This window comes from Pseudopodoces humilis, chromosome 3 (genome assembly GCF_049639895.1).
Source record: "Pseudopodoces humilis isolate 2021_Gansu_Grassland_sample_001 chromosome 3, ASM4963989v1, whole genome shotgun sequence".
Lineage (NCBI taxonomy): Eukaryota > Metazoa > Chordata > Aves > Passeriformes > Paridae > Pseudopodoces > Pseudopodoces humilis.
In genome coordinates this window covers 60,543,997-60,562,897 of record NC_142202.1, presented here as the reverse complement: position 1 = coordinate 60,562,897, position 18,901 = coordinate 60,543,997, and the positions used below count along the sequence as shown (strand labels likewise).

General features: G+C 37.0%; 1 protein-coding gene across 5 annotated transcripts in view; it reads left to right on the top strand.

Moving 5' to 3' along the window:
• Window positions 1–18,901, top strand: part of LAMA2 (laminin subunit alpha 2) — a 336,136-nt gene that overhangs the window by 177,312 nt on the left and 139,923 nt on the right. For all 5 annotated transcript variants that reach the window (XM_088053203.1, XM_014263438.2, XM_088053202.1 and 2 more), the window contains exons 13-16: window positions 2,920–3,024; window positions 3,646–3,857; window positions 9,860–9,971; window positions 13,483–13,596. In XM_088053203.1, coding sequence (XP_087909329.1) covers window positions 2,920–3,024; window positions 3,646–3,857; window positions 9,860–9,971; window positions 13,483–13,596 — 543 coding nt within the window. The remainder of the gene's footprint in view (window positions 1–2,919; window positions 3,025–3,645; window positions 3,858–9,859; window positions 9,972–13,482; window positions 13,597–18,901) is intronic.

Genomic DNA, 18,901 nt, shown 5'->3' with positions numbered 1-18,901 from the left:
CTGTATTGCAGTCATATTTAAAATTCAGTGAAAAGTACTTTTTGCACAAGATGACATACAGCACATGGATTGACCTCTGAATTCCTTTGCCTGTGAATGAACTTGTCCTTTAAATATGCAGAGGTAGGAAATAACAATTGCAAACAATGACAAAAGGAAGTAGTACATTTTGTTTTATGTAAGTGTGAGGTTTTTTCTAATCTCTATTGGTATTATACAGCGTACAAGGTAAATACATATTCTGAACTGTGAGATATTCTCTACAGTAAGTACCTTTTGGGGACCTTATCTTCAGTGTGTGATCCTGTTCGTGATATGCAAATCTTGCCAGTTGCAGCAGTGAAACTGCTGTGGCTAGCAGAGACCTCAAGAGACTTCTTAGTCATATTCTAACTCTTAGGCATCATATTCAGAGTATCTCTGTCATGTTGAACTGCTGCTAATTAATGAACTACTTCAATAGCATTTTAAAGTAATGTGATACTGTTTTGACCATCTGTACAATCAGCTTTCTGTATAGTCAGGCTGAATCTTCTTCATGCCTTCCCTGCAGTTGCTACAGGTAAATAAAAACAGACACTGCATTTTTCCAGACTTCTACATTTTGGTAAATTATTTTCCTATTTTCTCTCACTGTTCTCTGTTTTGGACTAGGCAAACCACCCCTTTCCTCTTGTGTTTTCTGTTGGTTATATATTAGGAGTCCCTAATCCATTCTAGGTGCCTTTCCTTTAGGAATTTTTATTTTCCCTTTTTTTTTTTTTCAGCTTTGTGACCTATCAGTTCCCATGTTGGATTTTTATATACTAAGGTAAAGGTTACACAGCTGGGAAAAAGTAAAACTTGTCTTGGTACATAATTTTTATAGGTTGCCTGAAACTGCCTAATCTTTGTTTTCCCATTATTTTCACTTTCTTTAATCTTTGTCATTAGTCTGAACTTGAAATAGAAATAATAAAATTCTGCAAAAGTTACTCTTTTAAAATATTTGTCTACAGCTGGAAGCAATTCTGGGTACTTCTTGCAGCATTTCAGATATCTAAATTTTATACATTCCTCATGCAGTTACAAACCAGTACTTAGACTTGACTACAGGCAAAACAAAAGTACTGTAACAGCTGTATCCAGGGAAAAAAAAGTTTTTTCATGTTGTTATGGTCAAGGCTTTTAAGTAGTTGCATTTGTCCCAGCAGGTTTGGACACTATGTAGTTAATTATGTGATGCCACTGTTTGCCAGTTACTGAACTAGGAGGACCTGCAGACCATCAAGGGTAGAGGGGCCTTACAGAGAGACCTGGATAGATTAGAGAGCTGGGCCATCACCAGCAAAATCTAACAAAAGTGCTGGACAAAATCTAACAAGTGCTGGATTCTGTCCCTGGGATTGGGTACTCCCACTTATACACACTAACTGTGAGATAAGAGGCTGGAGAGGAGTGACGTGGAAAGAGATATGGGGGTTTGGGTCCATGACAAGTTGAACACGAGCCAGCAGTGCCCTGGCAGCCAGGAGGGCCAACCCTGCCCTGGGGGACATCAGGCACAGCATGGCCAGGTGGGCAAGGGAGGGGATTGTCCCGCTCTGCTCTGAGCTGGGGCAGCCTCACCTCAAGCAGCGTATTTTGGGCACCTCAAGCAATCAGACTATTGAAGTACGTCAAGAGGAGAGTGACCAAGTTAGTATGAGTGTCTTCCAGCTTGAGATGTTCTGTGATTCTGTGATCCTACAGTTCTATGGTCCAGGTTAATTGGAGAGGATTTTCTGGCTTTAACGTAACAATTAACTGTAGAGCCTCAGATGTGAGTTTTTATATACCTTTATCACTAATTGTTGATTATCTATAAATTGATTATAAATAATAATTATTATAGAATTAATTATTATTTAATACTGATTAGTGAATCAATGGATTTCTAGGCCTTTAATTCTGTAACCTCACCCTTTGAATTAGATTCATCATAAAATAATGAAGATGTTGACTTCTACTGCTTTCTGTTACTATGTGCAAAAGCATCCAGTATGATGAACAAGTATATCTTTGAGAATAACCAGATTATTCTCTTTGTAAAAGACTCACAAATTTGCTCTGTGCTCAGCAGTAGGTATTGGAAGGGCAGAAGAATCCCTGTGATTGTAATATTTTCTGTGAGGAGGCTCATATTGCACTGAAGTATGAGGCAGATGCATTTAAAACCCAAAATGTAGCTCTTGCAGGATTTGATTTACTTATGCTGCTTCCAGTCAATTAACAGAAAGCACTATTTCTGTGCTGAACTCTCATTCAAGTCTGCAGCTTTTGATTTGCATCATACTACATTCCATTGGTAATGGAATGGCTTGTGTCAATGCCATGATTCTAGGGGCTAAAAGAGCATGGAAAAAATATTGCCATGTTTCAAGAGCCTGGCCATTGACTTCTCACATTGTAGTCTGGGTCAAATTGAGTGAAAGGGCTGAAACATTCTTTTAAAGTAAATTTATTTGACTCCATCAGGGAAAATTCTTACTTTATTTTAGGTTACAGTTCATTCTAAGAAAAACATCACAGCCCTTTTTTTTTCTATTTTGGTAGTTTGCTCCATCAATGAAACTGAAGTTATTGAATTTTCTGTAGGTTGCTAAGGCTGCTGATACAGAGGCCAGCCTAAATGAGGACTGTATAACTGAACAAATGCACTGAAAGTCTAATGCAAGTATCTAGTGGAAATTTGTACAGATTTAATACCTGTTTCTGATTTCTCTGTTAGTCAGTGAGTTTAAGGAATTCACAACCTTTGACAGCTGTAATCCTCAGGGATCTGCATGTGGTTTTGCAGCACTAGAAATCTACTGATGCTCAAGAAAACTGCCCCCAGGTGGTTAAGGCCCATTTTCTTTTATTTAATTAGATATTTTTTTCTGTCTTTTTATTCCCCAGGTAGCAGCTGCTGGAGGACATCTGAAATTTACAGTCTCCTATGACATCACAGAAGAAGAGGGAGAAACAGCTAAATTGATGGTTCAATCTGATGTCATCATAGAGGTAAAGTACTTTCAGCCAAAGAAAGAAATAAAAAAAAAAGAAATAAAAAGAGAGAGACAAAAAGAGGAAGGGAATGTGGTCTTCTTTTTCAGATGTTTGGTGTGAAGTCTGGTGGTTGAGAACACAAAACAGAAGGGTTCACATACATTCAGCTAATTTCTTCTGTGAGAAAGTGGATACATTTCTAAAAACTAAAACTAAAAACTTAAACTAAAAGCTTCAATATCTCAAGGAGTCTCTGATATTATTGCAGTAGCTTAGGAAACTACAGTGCTTTCTGTTCATCAATGAAGAGATGAAATATTTAGTCGTTTGAGATTACACTTGGACATTCTTTCAGTAGATCTGTTCTTTTGCATCTCAGTATTATATGGATTTGCTTTTGCCTATGTAGAGCCATGCACCATGACACTAGGTTTTATCTGAATAACCCAAACTTTCTTTTCCACTGCTTTTCAATTATATCAGACAAGCCCATTTCAGATTTATGAAAAGTTAATATTATTCCTGATATTTGTTATTCTTTTAAAATATATTATTCAATAAATCATGCGCCCCAAAAGGGCTTTTTTTCATTACTTTTTTCATGTTTAAATCTCTCTCTTTCATGGCTCTCTCTAGGGAGGTGATTTGAAAATCAGCACTCCAAAAGGGATAATTCACCTGAAGCCTTCTGAAGAGCACACTGAAGAAGTTGTGTTGAAGCCAGAATCTTTCTCAGTGCATGGCACCGATGTACCAGTCAGCAGGAGGGAGTTCATGACTATCCTTGCAAACGTGAAGAGGATCCTCATAAGAGCCACATACAGCAATGGGATGAATGCCATCTACAGGTGAATGTGGGGAACGGGTCCCTTTGTTATAGGCAGCTTCTCAAAACAGTTGTTTTCTCTCTTCAGAGAACAAGGCTGATACAATTTAAAGCACTCCAATTTATTATCATGAAATCCATACACTTATTTACACTTTCAAACTTTTGTTAGTATGTTTTTCATTTTGGGTAGACAGGAGGAGGAAGGCAAAAGAAAGAAGCAGCCTTTTAAGAAAATGAAATTACATGGACTATTAAGGCATGAATGACAGTTCTATAAATATGTTTATTTTGTGAACACAGTAATTCCCATGTATATGGTAAATCATGGAGAGCAGTAATAACATGTTGAAGTAGGAAATTATATATTTCCTATATATTGTTTTTCCATTTAATGACCATACAGGGTCACATTAACAGTGGACCAGAGAATAATATCCTGAGTCTCCAGGCTGGAAAAGTGCCTCAAGGGGAATTTTCTGTGTTTTTAATCAGTACCACATATAGAACTAGCTAATCCCAAAGCCTTTCCCTTGATTTATGTCAGGATGGTGCCTGGACTGCTCAAATTCACTGATTTGATGTGAACTCCTCTGAGTCCTCTGATAAAATTAAAGACATATGAGATGATACAGTTGTTCTATTCCAGTTGCTGCAGTGTGTTTGAAACTGTAAAGCTCATCTTGCATTTCAAATTTTCCTAAGTGCATGAAGAAATACTCCAGATGGGCTAGAAGAAGACATCTCTCCTGATACTGTGTGATTAACATTAATAGTTAGGTGGCATAAGTAATATTTTTTAAATGTGTAATGGAATTGATTGCATAGTAGCTTTTTACTCACAAGGCATGAAACCTGAAATGCTCTCTAATCTACACATCAGTTGATTCAGTGGCATAAGCCAATTTGGAATGGAGGGAGCTGATAGCACATTTAGTGATTATTTGCTGAGAGCAAAGACACAGTTTTTGCTGCTGTGAAATTTCTTAAGCAATCTAACCGTCATTTGAATACTTAGGTAATTAAAATATATCCTAAATTGAAAGGCAGGTTGTGTCAACAGCATGCAGTTTTCTGATTTGAGCTTTAGCCGTGTAAATTTTTTCCCTGCAAAAGAATTCATATCTCTGTCTTTTCCTGTGGTTAATTAGTATGTATTACATCTCTGTAAGTAAGTTTGTGAATCATAACTAGCTTGAGTTTGGGCCAAACTGCTTCCTAATTTGCTCATTCAGTCGTCAACCTTGTATTCTTTTGCGTCTCCTTGCATCCAGTTTTAAAGGATGGTCCTTTTCATGGTCCCTCAGCTTCCCACCCTGGTTTTTGAGGAGTGCCAAAACACCAGGCCAGAGCTCACATTTTATGAGCCAGCCATGAGAAGCTGTTAATTCACAGCTTACAGCTGAGACAGTGGGAGCTCATTGAGTGATGTCCTCTGCTCTCTTCTCATTCAAATAAAAAAACCCCAAACCATTACTCAGAATTTTCCAAACTAAGGGAGTGCAGGAGCAATTTTGGAGTGAACATCAGGGGCTTTTATGCTATTTTTAAAGCAGATATGTAATGTCAACTTTCTTTGGGCCAGAGATCTTCTTGAGTGGTATGAGAAATGCAAACTTTTAAAGGAGATATGCACGATTGACTTTGGCCAAAGGCGTTGCTAAATATTATGGGAAACACAAACTTCAGTTATCGGAGGTTTACATATATTTGAGTGCTGACATTTGTACTAGTAGGAGAAGGTCTCTCCTACAAAAAGCACTTTGGCTGGGCAGTTTTGAGGAATGTGCAGTGCTGGATGTGTAAAGGCTGTATCTTGCCTATACTGGGGAGCAGTGTGGGGTGGGATGGTTGAGATCCCCTCTGGGCAGCAGTGGAGAGCTCAGGTAAGCACACACACGTAGAACTGGCACAATCTGCAGAATGTGCCTTGTAAGATATGACAGAGCTGTCTTGCAAATGTGGAAGACTATACATCACTGCCTGCATCCCAGATTACTGCTTTAGCCATTTGGTCAGGTGTGGTGCCTCACTGTTTCACCGTCTTGTTCGTATTCAGCCTTTGGGAACAGTTTAGTGGTATGTTATAGATAATTTTCTGAAAGCATTTTTTAAAAATACACTTTGAGAAGAGCTCTGCAACACAAATATAATTTAGGGTTTGCTTGTTGGTAGCCATCAACTTCTAGGTGTAGTGACATTACAGTTGTGAAGGTTGGTCCCTTAAAGACAGTGAGTTAAAAGGAGGTTAGGGGAAGGAACTGAAAGGATTTTGAAGAGTATCTTTTTTTGCTATATTGCTGGTATATTTCTAGCTGTCCATCTGATTTCTCTTAGCAGAGAAGAACGCAGTGGTTGCTGTATTACTGTGTAATAAAGTAAACAATTTTATTCAATGCTCTCAGACTGCTTATTATGGTTTAGCATGACAGAAGAGAGGATATGAAATTTCAATCACAATTAAAGAAATTCAGTTTTTTCATCTTTGATTTAAGTGTGGCAATGATAGTTTCACCTGTTAGGATGGGTTTTACAGGATGATGTCTCCTCAGAATAGTTTATGCTCCCAGGCACCTGTTGTAGCAGCAACAACATCTACTGCCATCCAGCCCAGCTTATGATCTGCTGTGTAGGGTTATTGCTGATTTTCAGGATGTGCCTCATTACTGACTTTTTTATACTCTCTTTGAGTTTCACTCATGCTAAAACATACTAGGTGCAAAGATGTGCTCGTAACTCTTAAGATCATGCAAAATAACCTTTTTGCCTACATTCTGCCTGTTTAGTTCTTCAGGGAAACTGTTGACCCAATGAGGAAGATATTCTTTGTGATATCTAGGGCTTATTAAGGACTCCAAGGGAGTTGATGTTCTCCAAGGGAAGACATTTTTGAAAAGAAATAGTGTAGAAAGCCTTAATAGATGAGTAGATATGAACTAAAAGATTTTATTGTCTTTAAACAGGTATTTGCAGTAGATGGATGGATATTGCTCTTAGAGGGTTAAGAGGGTCTGGTGGAAAAAGAGAAATATTACAAGGTTATTAGATCTGTCATGAATGACAGTTTCTGCCTCAAAGCACTAGTAGAATTATGCAACATTCTAATTAGATTGCTATATTAAGCAACCTGTTCATTTAAGTAACGAAAGTTTTCAAAATGGATAATGTCACCACATGTGTGAAGAATCCAAGGGTGCTGTTATAATCTGTGCTTAAAAAGAGACCAGAATGGAGGCACAAAGTAACTTTCTTGTAGGCATGTAGAAAGAGACTTAAGAATTCAATGGCCCTATCTCCAGCTGGCAAGAACTTTAATTTAAAGATCCTATTTTTATCCTTGTTTAGCCTAACCTACTAGAAACATTAGTTAATTTGTTATGCTTTCAAGTATCCACTAAACAATATTAATGCTGGGTTTGACTCAAGCATGGTTTTGTGTATGTTTTTTAGGTAATTTTAAGCTTGCAGTGTTGTTGTTACTCTGGCATAATTAGGAAGCTTTCTTACATGATGATCTTATATAGATGATCAAGTAGGATAAAAACTGAGAATACAGAACTGCAGCAATCAATCTGAAAGTGAACCAAGCTTCTGGGTTTAAAACCTAATCCTCCTCCAATTTGAGAGATCTTCCAAACAGTTGCAGTTGAGTCCATCTGTGGTAGAAGCAATGGGCCAAGAAAAGATAACTTTCTCATACTGGTTTTTTTCATCTGTTAGCTTTTGCTTCAAAGAAAGTTTAGTAGCTCTGTTTATTCAGTTTCAATTTTCAGAGTGGTCACTGATTGTGAGTGTTGCAAACATGCAGATAGGCACTGGAAATTGAAGTACTAAAGAGAATGGATTGCTTGCAACCACGTAGAGAGGAGTCAGTGCTAGACACAAGGAGGGAAGAAGAGGCCAAGATTTTTTTTTCCATATGCAGAATTGGCTCCAAGACAAATGAGCAATGATTGGGTCACTACTTCATGTGCCTTATGTAGCCAATATGATTCAGATGCCTGGCACAGCAGACAGTAAACTATGCTGATACTGCCTGAAATGTCCCCTTCCTTTATAGTCTTGTTTGTTTTTAGAAGTCAACAGTTGCCTGCTGACAGCAACAGTCAGCTTAAATATTTGGTCTTGATGTCTAATCTCAAATTGTTCATGCATCTCCAGGATCCAGTGCCCCATTACTGCCAGCATTATGTATTTTAATGAATGCAGAATGGCATCGAGGAATCAAAATTGCAACATCAAAATGGGAGAAAAGAAAATCACTGCAGCTTTCTTCACTGAGTAACTGTTAATGCTAAAAACTGTTAAACACATTAAAATCCCATTTAGCAAATAGCAGAATGTAATGAAAATTGGAACAATTCAGTGAATACAAATGTGGGATAATACTGGGAGGATTGTTTCTGTATGTAAGTGCTTCTCTTTGTTCCAAGATCAATGCTTAGAGGGAACTAGCTGTAGTTAAAAGGAGAAATAAAATTTGACCTTTTATTTAAAAATTGTTTCTTCATTAACAGATTTTTTTCCTTAAAATTTTAGATTTTTTTTTACTGGTAAAGTAATCACCATTTGACATTTAATATCCTAGAGATTTGTTACCTTATTGTAAAGAAAATTCAAATGAGTGATTGCAAAATAAATGTACAGCAATGGAGCGAGGGGATATACTGAAAAGTGAGAGAGAATTTACTGAAGATATGGACAGGAATAAGCAGCTTTCTCTTAAAACAATATCAAGAACCTTTTACAGAGGTTTTAGTATCACCAAATCAGATTGAAGTTTCTAACTGCATTATACACAAATGTAGTCTCTCCAAAGCCCAGTCATATTCTTAGTGGTGGTAAAATTTCTATTCTTCTGAAGCTTCTATCTTAATTTCAGAAATCTGCCCTTTTTTTCCCCCATTACCTTTCATGTTTAGCTTGTTTGGAGCAGTCATAAAATTGAGTGGAAAAATATTCTGTCATAAGCTTTCCTCCAACCGCTGTAATATCAACAAAATATTTTTCTTGGATGTTTTCTTGTCCAAGGTCATCCAAATAATTTTCAGGATTTTTTTTGCAGCAAAAAAGATAAATGCCCTATTATGAATATGGAAAACCTTCTTAATAAAATGTATTTCATGAATGAAAGGTATTTTCTCCTGAAGACAACTTCAAAACAAGCTCTCCAAGTAGCTCTAGTTATCAAACACTCTGTTAAGATTACTGGGTGAAAATAGAAGTAATTTAGCCTCTGTAATATGTTAATGTTCCTTCAAATTCTCATAAGAATTAGACTCCCAAATCCCAGTTTCTCTCCAAAAAAAGATACTCTTGAGGTAAATTACATCTGTTTCTGATAATAGCTCTAAGACTATCAAAAGGCTTCTGTGTTTTCTCTCGTCATGCTTCCATGCTTTTGAAATAAAAGTTATGGTCAGTGTTCACCAAAACAACAGCTGTTTAGTACTTTTTTCTCTGCCATTAGGGGAACCAGGCTATATGGCAGAAGATTTCCTTTTTGTTTCATGTACATATGTTTTTCTCTCATATACATAACACTTAGATCCTCAATCCTTCTGGACAGGGCTTATATCTTTTCCAGAGGTCAAATCTCCAGAGTAAAAATACCCTATATCCAAAACTTAGTAATGTATTATTTTAGAAAGCTGGGCTAGCGGTTCATAAATTTTGAAGACCCTGCTTAGTGTCATATTTGCTCTATATGCAGCTGCAATGCAAGTTGGCACATGTGGCTTGCAGGCCAGGAATAGCCTTCTATCTCCTGGTACACTGCTGTAAGACTTTATTAATCTATTTTTATCAGTGAGTATCTGACCATAGTCTCCCTCACATGATGAACAAAAATAGTAACAAGCCTACAGACATACAGTTTAGCAAAAAATAGATTAATATGAAAGCCTTCTTATTTTTAAGCAGGAAAACAGAAACAAGCCGCTGTATGTCACTATAAAGTGTTTGTTACATTCATCTGCACACATCCATCTAATTTGCTGTTTTGCCTGTTTAATTTCTGTCCAGACTAAGAAGTGTTATTATGGAAGCTGCTGACCACACTTCAAGGGGGAAAAGGGTAGCATCTGCAGTGGAGTTGTGTGAATGTCCTCCAGGCTATGATGGTACCTCCTGTGAGGTGAGTATCATGGTGCAGTCTAGTTCAACATTGCTAACTGTGATAGTTGGAAGCAGACAGTGGACCTGTGTTGGTAGAAAAAAGTAAAAGATTTGTCCATTCTTGTTAGAAGTTTGCCATGGCTTGACTAGTTACCTTTATTTCCAGGTGATGGTTCATTATATCTGATAATTAAAATCTAGAATTTTACACCTCTGTGATGATTTCTAACTTACGAAAAGACATTTTGGTTCATAAAAAGGAAGTGGAAATAACCTTTGTACGCTTTAGCCAGTTGATAATACAAATGGATGAACACAATTAGAAAGAAAATGGCAGTTAGCTGACATGTTAACAAAGACAAATCAATTTATTTGAGTTAATGGGGTTGAGTTTCTTCTTTTGTTTTCCCAGGGCTATGCCATTTGCCTTGGAGTTGTTGAGAATTGCATGTGCTCTTCTGAGGATTTGGTCACTTTATTTTGCTTCTGTAACACATAATAATGTAGACACATGCTCAGAAAAACACCCACTTCCCTAACAAATTCATTTGTTCACACAGAATGTGTTCTTACAAGTATACGTATGATTAACTACCTCACGTGGGCATCGCTTGGGGTAAATAGAAGCCAAAGAAACATTCTTCAAAAGCTTTGCCTTTAAGGAAATAGTTTCAAACACCAAGATGCTCTGCTTCACAAAACTACAAACAATATGCCATTTACACAGGCACTCTAGGCATTTGCTTGTCAACTCTCTTTTTCTTTAAAAATTTTCATGCATATATGTGATATTTAGGGTATAGAGTCTAGTCTCATGCCAAGTGTGGTTGGCTGTTGCTGGGGCTAGATGAACTACTGCAGAAAGAAGGCCTGAAGGAATTAATGGATATTCCTATCACTTCCAAAATGGTACAGATGGAAAAATAACTAGAGGAGAATAGTTTTTGCCTTGGCTGAGAAATAATTTTAAAGCCTGGCCATTATCTCTCTGTTAAATTATTTTAAGAAAAATGCTAGATGCAGTATCACTGTGTTTCACACTTTTTAAAACTTGTCCATTTATTCTCCCAGTGCAGATTTAAGTGTGATATCCAAGAGAGTAATTGGAAAAGCCCTGATTTCAGATATTTCAGTATTTACTTCTGTTGTAGAAGCTGAAGGGCTTGGGTAGAATTCCTGTCTTGGTGTTGCTGAAATTGTCTGTCCAACATTGTGTCCTTCAGTGCTAAACCTTTTTTTCAGTCATAAACAGTCCCTGAAATTTGATACATTCTCTGTAAGTGATTTGATTCATACTCCACAAGAGAAAGCACATATATATAGAGCTGCAAATTTAAAGTTTTTATGCATGCTATCGAGTATAGAAAAAAAAAAAAAAGGTCATGTTTAAGATTTACAGATAGACAGTATTTAAGAAAGTATGGAAAGAGAAATTGAAAACGTCTTTCATTTTTTTCCCCAAGACACCAATTTTGTTTCTTCTTCTGAATACTTTCAGCCTTGTTCAATGTTTTACTTCTGCCAGTTTCAACCAATCAGAGTGCCATTTTTATTGATTTTTGTACAGTTTTTCACTTCTCTTCATTATTTAATTTAATGTATGTGTTTGTCTACTGCATAATGATGATGTGGTGCCTGGCATAGATGCTGCTATGCCATATATGCCACACTAAAAGTAACTATTATTTTCTCATTTTCATGCAATGAAAGTTTTGATGTGATCTGTCTTCCAAAGACAACCAATCCCATTTAAATTATGATGTCTCTTCTAAGGTTTTCCATCATATAAATTTGAAATTTATTTTTTACTAGTCTCTGGCCAAATAAAATTCTGTACATTTTTGTATGTGTAGGAACACAGAATTCCATAAGCACAGGTAAAGCAGATAAAATTTTAAATTCTGATACCAATTGGACCCCTTTGAGATAGTTACTTTGCTCCACCCATGAATTTTCTTGCCTTTGCCTCAAAATCTTCACATCTAATTGCTCTTCTCCCTCAGATTTGTTCCCATTCTCTGTTCTCTTTTATTTCTGCTCCAGAAGTTGTTTCACTTGCATCACTATGATGATCAAGAAATTTGCTGACTGTTGAATGTTACATAATTTCTTTTCTTGAGATCTCAATCTGTAATATTTTAGTTCTGAGCCCTGTTATTGATATTTTATGTCTAAGCTCTTAAAATTAGTGACTTTTGGAGTCTTGTCTTGAGCAATATCATGTGCATCTGTGCACAAGAGATTATTTTCAGTCACCAAAAGTGGGAAAAGATTTTTTAGATTTATGCAGAAAACACTTGCATCTCATGCCACAGAAAGAAAAATACAGCAATTTCTTTTAACCTCTTTTTAGGTTTTGGATTTTATAACTCTAGTTTTTGTTTTTTTTTTTTGTATTACAGGGTTTTCTTAGGAATGTGTAACCAAGAATGTAAAGAAGGAAAAATAAGGATAATATCTCAGGATATTAGGATAGGAATGTTTTTTTTAAACAATAATTTCAATTAATCTTTAGATTACTTAAATTTTCCAAGTGCAAGACAAAAAGGGACGCCTTTATTTTTATAAAGGAAAGTCTGTTTGTTACCTTTTTGGAGAGTGTATGTGAAGGGGAAAGTATTTTCTTTATTAAATGATACTTTTAGTATTCTGTCAGTGCAAAACTTTCTCTTTGTATTATCCAGATGGTTTTGAAGGTTATAAATCTGTCATGAGCTATTTTATCTTATGCAAAATTATTGTATCTCATGAGCAGTCTTACTGTAGAAGGATAGTTTGCAAAAACTATAAAGCCATTTGTGAGATACATAGTAAAGAAGACTGCTGCTTGACATCTTATTATGAGCAAATGGAGTAGCTGAATTTTCGCTGATGAATCACAGTTGTATGGTGCCACTTTACCTACAAAATTACCAGCCATGCATTTAATATTGATTTGAATTTTACATTTAAAAAAGAAAATTAAAAAATCAGAGCAGTTTCTTAAAGGGAAATTACTACCCTTTAAGGAGCACAGTTTGTAAATAAAAGGATAGCCTTGTTTTCAGCCTGTGCTTTATATCAGTGTAGCCTTCTGCTGGAGTCCTAACAAGACTAAATGGTATTTTAATTGCTCTTTGTGCCTGAACTTCTCAGAGAACATTTTTGTTGTTTTGAGGGTGTTCTTTTCCTCCTTCTCTCTCCTTCAGTATTTCACCTTCTGGCTGTTTTTCAGTCTGTACCTCTTGCTTTCATGCTGTCATATTTCAGTTCTTCATTTCTCTGCTTTATTTTACCATTTCAGAAGAATGATCAAGTTAACGCTTCCTCTAATCTCACACCTGCTGCTAAGGCTAAGGTCAGTGCACAGCCACAGCACCAGAAAGAAGAATTTTCTAGGGAAATGTTGGTATTTTTATTAATTTGGCAAGTATGTTTGTTGTGTGTGCAAGCATCAAACCCAACAAAACTTTAAAAATGGGATTTTTAAAAATCCCATTCCTTCCTCTGTTCAAACGAGAATTTAAGTTTTTATCTAACTTCTCTTGCAGTCATGCTGGCCTCGACACCGGCGTGTGAATGGCACAATCTTTGGTGGAGTCTGTGCACCCTGTACGTGCTTTGGTCATGCAGATGAGTGTGATGACATCACAGGAGCATGCCTGGTAAGTGTCCTTACAGGAAACGATGGACATGGCCAACATCAATCCAGTATACCTGTGCAATTGAATTAGTGACCTCTGAGACCTGGGATAATCAAGAAGAAGAAAGCCAGTGAGTAACAGAAGAGGTCTTCATGTTGAGGTAAAGGATCCCCTCATACCAAAATTCAGTATCTTTAACAGTTAAGAGAGGAAAAGATTTTATTTATCACATAGGGTCTATGTTTTAAAATACAATAATTTTAAGGTATGGCATGCAGAAGGCAGCAAATGTATGAATACTTTTTCGTGCAAGATTTATCTTCCCCTCCCATTTGTCTCCTGCAGTATATTCAATTTATAGTTTTAGCAGGTAACTTTGTAAATTTTGTTCGAGTTTGATGAGAAGATATTGTTAATGTCTTCCTTCTTCTAAATTCATAGTAAACCTTGAAAGAAAACTAAATGAATTGTACTTCAGAAAAATAATAAAGCATGTGATATCAGCTAGATCAGATTCTTTTTTTTCTTGTAGACTTTGGAGATTTTTATGTAGTTACATACTAATTCAGCAATTAAATCGGTGATATTATCCATAGTAAGCCTACCAGCACACCACTGTTTCCCGCCTGTTCAGTAGCCTTTTGGAATGGGTGAATTATGCTGAATATACTTTTCTGATTGACTCAAGGGCATTTTTAGTTTTATATTGTCTGACATGGCATGAAGCTTGAAACAACATGTCTAATTTCATTAGTCTTGCAGAAGCACAATTTAAGCCAGTGCCAGTTTAGTGGGATATACTCTCATTTCCCTGCAGAATTTCAAGCAGACTCTGTAATGTGCATGTTTCTAAATGTTCCCTTTTATTTCCTTAAGAAAAACCTGCTGGGAAAATGCCAAAATGAAAATTCAGGCTTTTTCCAATATAATTTGGCACTTAGAATTATTACTGTTCTTCCTGTTTTGCTCACAGAAGATGTTTAATTGCATTGCAGTGCAAAACAAGATATCCTTAATGTGTGGATCAGTGGATTTTTCAAATTGCTTTTTCATGAATAGAAGCTTAAAATTATTCTCAATTTAATTATACTGTAAGCCTCAAAGAAGAACCTAGAATGAAAAACATGTTTGATGTGACAGTCATGTTTTGAATCTTTTGCTTAATACTCAGTGAAAATGTTTATCACTAGGGTAATATGAATTTGTGTTTCCTGACAATTTTTTTTTTTTTGCATTAATGACCATATTCTCTAGCAACAATATTTATAATACCCATGTGGGACAAAATCAATTAACAGGAGAAAAAAGGAAGGAAGGATCTTGTTTAAGATATGCCATAACTGTTGGCTATTTTTCTTAGGGGTATATAACCAGATGTAACTTCTGAGGTTGTTGGCTTCTGTGTCTTCAAGTTTTAGTCCCTGCACAGCTTCCCTCTTTATTTTTGTCTGTATCACCAGCCTGGATAAAAGAGAAGGCCACGTAGGCTGCATATTGCTTTTTGTGGTTTTTGGCTGATGTGAACTGTTGACTCAGGCCGTGGAGCTCCCCCTTCTGATGTTTCAAGGGTGCTGGTGTAAGATAACAGAGCACTGACAAGGAAGTGGAAAATAACCAGCTGAAGACGCACTTTCATCTATTCACATTATCAAGCACTCTGTATTTTATGTGTTCTGTAGCTTATACTAGATCAGGCTATAGAGAAGAGGCGCACAGGGAGCTTAAAATCAGTTCTGGATTTTCTTACAACTTTGAAAGCGCTGTAAGTCAGATCGGTTAGTATCCATGCAGGCTATTAAATGCTGCTGTTCAATTTGGATCATAAGCCTTTTGAAGTGAAAGAGAGAGAAGTCTGAATGCTGAAAAAGAGAAATGTTTCACATCAAAGGCATTCTCTCTATTGAGGTTTACACAGCCTTTCGGCCTCCTTATTATTATTCATGGTGTTTGTTCAGTAATACAACAGACAATTTAGGCACCTAATTTACTGATATGATACTTCTTTTTGCTCTTCCTTAGCTTTGAAATGTAGTTGAAAAGAAGCTGAACTGTGTTTTTGACTCATGATAAAAGCTCAAATCATCAGCTTCGACACAGACCTGTATAAAAAGCTCATTTTAACTTATATCTTCCAGTAACCTGCAAAGCCCTTTGATCCCCACAGCAGCCATAGAGAGCTGTACGATGCCTTGTTCTCGTTACCATTGTGATATACATAAGTGCTTTGGTACACAGGGAAGTTTGGAACATTCGGAAATATTCTTTTGTGCTATTACACACACACATTTACAGTAGCTTTAGGAGGTTGGATAAACCTAAACCTTGTGAAAAGCAAGCACATTTCAAGGTGTTTCATTCATTGAAGGATACTATGTTCCTGTTAGTAAGCCCAGAGGAAGTGGATCTTTCTCCCCAAAGTTACGCTCAAATTGCCCTGAATGGGCAGTCCCCAGTGTCATCCTTTTCAAATTGTATTCCCCTGTGTATAAACAGCATATACCATGTAGGATGAGGCCGGTGTCAGTGCTGGTGGACATGTGCTTTAGACAGTGTTCATCACCAGAGTGACAAAATGTCTTTACCCATCTTCATATATGCCAAAACAAAATGATACATCCTAGCTAAATGCAGTACAAGCTCTTGCTCAAGTGAAGATATGCAAAGCCTCTGCAACATCCTGATTACATTTGTACTGTGTCAGTCACCCCAGGACATACTGTTACCCAGGAATGGGAATTGTCTGTGTCATCTTGACATTACGGTAGTTTGAAAATGCTAGAAGAGCTTATTCATGCTTCCAAAGGCAAAATGCCTTTGTCTGGTCTAGACAGCTCGGAAATATACTAAAATAGGCACCCAGGCTTACTTTCTTTAGCTGTTTTTAACAGCTTCCCTGGTTGTCTCTGTAACAGGTATCCTGAGGAAGGGCAGCAACATGCCAAATGTGCTATCTTGGACTCTGTCATAATCCCTGTGTAAGGTTTTATTTTCATCACTAGCATTCTATTCTAAATGTTTCTTTCCATGTTCATATGCATATGAACTGCATATGCAGGAGTGGTTTTCACTGTGAATTTAAGTTTCCCTGATATTGGACATAAAGAAGTTCATTTGGTTTCTTCCAAAAAAGGAGAGCTGGCTCAGTAGGAAATGGTGGAAAACACTCTCCAGGACATCAGCAAGGAAGTTTGTAGGGAACAAGGTCTGAGTCATACATAAATTTTTGGACAAAAATAAATCCCACACTTTTAATTATACAGAGGTTGTTTAACTGAAGTTTAAAGATGTTCAGAGTTAAAAGAGGTACAAAAAATTAATACATTCAAAATAGTGTGAGATACAACTGAATTCATTGTCTTGAATTGATTTTGGAATTGAAAGCATAAGTATTTGGACATAAAATTGTTCCTGGCCTCAAAGTCTGTGAAAAAAAAAGCATGGATGTAACCAAACCACTAGATCAATGTGTTGGAACAACCTCTATTTCCATGGGAGTAAAAAGAAAGCAGATATAATGTACTGAGCAGGTTAGAAAAGTTGATCACAATCTATTTTATACTCAGTCTCATGACATGAAAAAAACCAGTACAGTTTTCCTATGAATGTGAAATTAAGACATCAGAGGCTTAAGCATGCTTTAAGGAAATAATCTCAGTATAATTAGACATTGCTCAAACCAGATGATGTTCAAAACCATTGCTGTACATTTGGCAAGTTTCAAACTGAGATTCAGCCAATTGATATCAAGAAAGCACAAATCTTTCATGAGTGTTGATATTTTTAGAAGGACTTGTCTACTTCAGTACTTAAAGTACTGGTCTGTAAATGTGACAGATTAGCAAGAAGTTTTATTCATCACTGAAGAGAACAGGCAGATCAGGTCACATCTACATACTACACAATCTTTGTTCTTTGTCCTGTAAGGTCCAAAATGGCTCATGGAGAAAAGTGTAGGATACACAAGATCATTATTTCTCAGATAAACTAACATGCACAGTATGGTACACTCAGATTTTGGTTCCATATATGTGGGGTTCTCTTTTTTTGTTTGTTTTTTTAAATATATTTTTTTTTGTTGGTTTTTAAATTTAAATATTGATTCACTGCTTTTGAACATGCTGGGGACCATCAGTACTAGTCACTTTTTAGGCACTGCCTGCTAAGGGCACAGGAGCAGGCAATTCCAAAATGTCAGAAGTCAAACAGGCAGAAGGCCAGCTTGGCTGAGCAGGGATCTTCTTTTGGAGATAAAGCAAAAAAGGAAGGTGCATGCAGTGAAAACAAAGTCAGGTGATGTGGGAGGAGTACAGAAATGTTGCTTGCCACTGTAGGGGGAAAAGTGGTGTGGTCAAAGCTCAGCTGGAGTTGAAGCTAGATGGAAATATGGAGGGCAATAATAAGTTTTTTTTAAAAGTTAATGGCAAAAGGTAGTGCAGAAATAACATTGGCCCACTACAGGAGGAAGATGGTCCCCTCACAAACAGGGATATAGGCAAGGCAGAGATATTTAATTCTTTCGCTGCGTTTGTCTCCAGCATTGATGATGGGCTAAAGGGGTCCCAGTGCCTTCAGACCATGGCTGTGAGCATGATAAACTCTCAGTGCACCTGAACTAGTGTGGCATCTACTGGATACATATAAGTCTATGGGGCCTAATGGGATCCAGGAATACTCCAAGAGCAGGCTGATGTCATCCTGAGGCCTCTCTCAATGATTTTTGAACAGCCTTGGAAATATGGAAAGGCCCTTGTTGAGAGGAAGCTGGCTAACATTTGAATTTTCAAAAAGGACAAGAAGGATGGCATGGAAACTGTAGGCCTTTCAATCTCATTTCAGTGTTTGGTAAAATTATGGAGAAGATTTTTCTGGGAGGTATTGAAAACCACCTGAAGGATGGTGCAGTCATTGGTCACAGCCAGAATGGCTTCATGAGGGGACAATCCAGCTTATCAAATTTAATTTTCTTTTATGACAAGGTGACCCATCTAGGTGATGAGGGGCAGCCAGTTGATGTAATCTTTCTGGATTTCAGTAAAGCTTTTCATACTGCCTCACAGGATCCTTCTGGGCAAAATGTCCAGCACACAGCTGATAAACATGTCATGAGATAGGTGAGCAGCTGGCTCATGGATCAGGCACAAAGGGTTGTAGTGGATGGGGTGACATCAGCCTGGCAACGTGTCACTAGTGGGGTTCCACAGGGCTCCATCCTCAGCCCTGTGTTCTTCAACATCTTCATAGCAACTTCGATGCAGCACTCAAAAGAGTACTATGTAAGTTTGCCAGTGTTACAGAACTGGGTGAAGCTATTGGCTCCCTCGAGGGC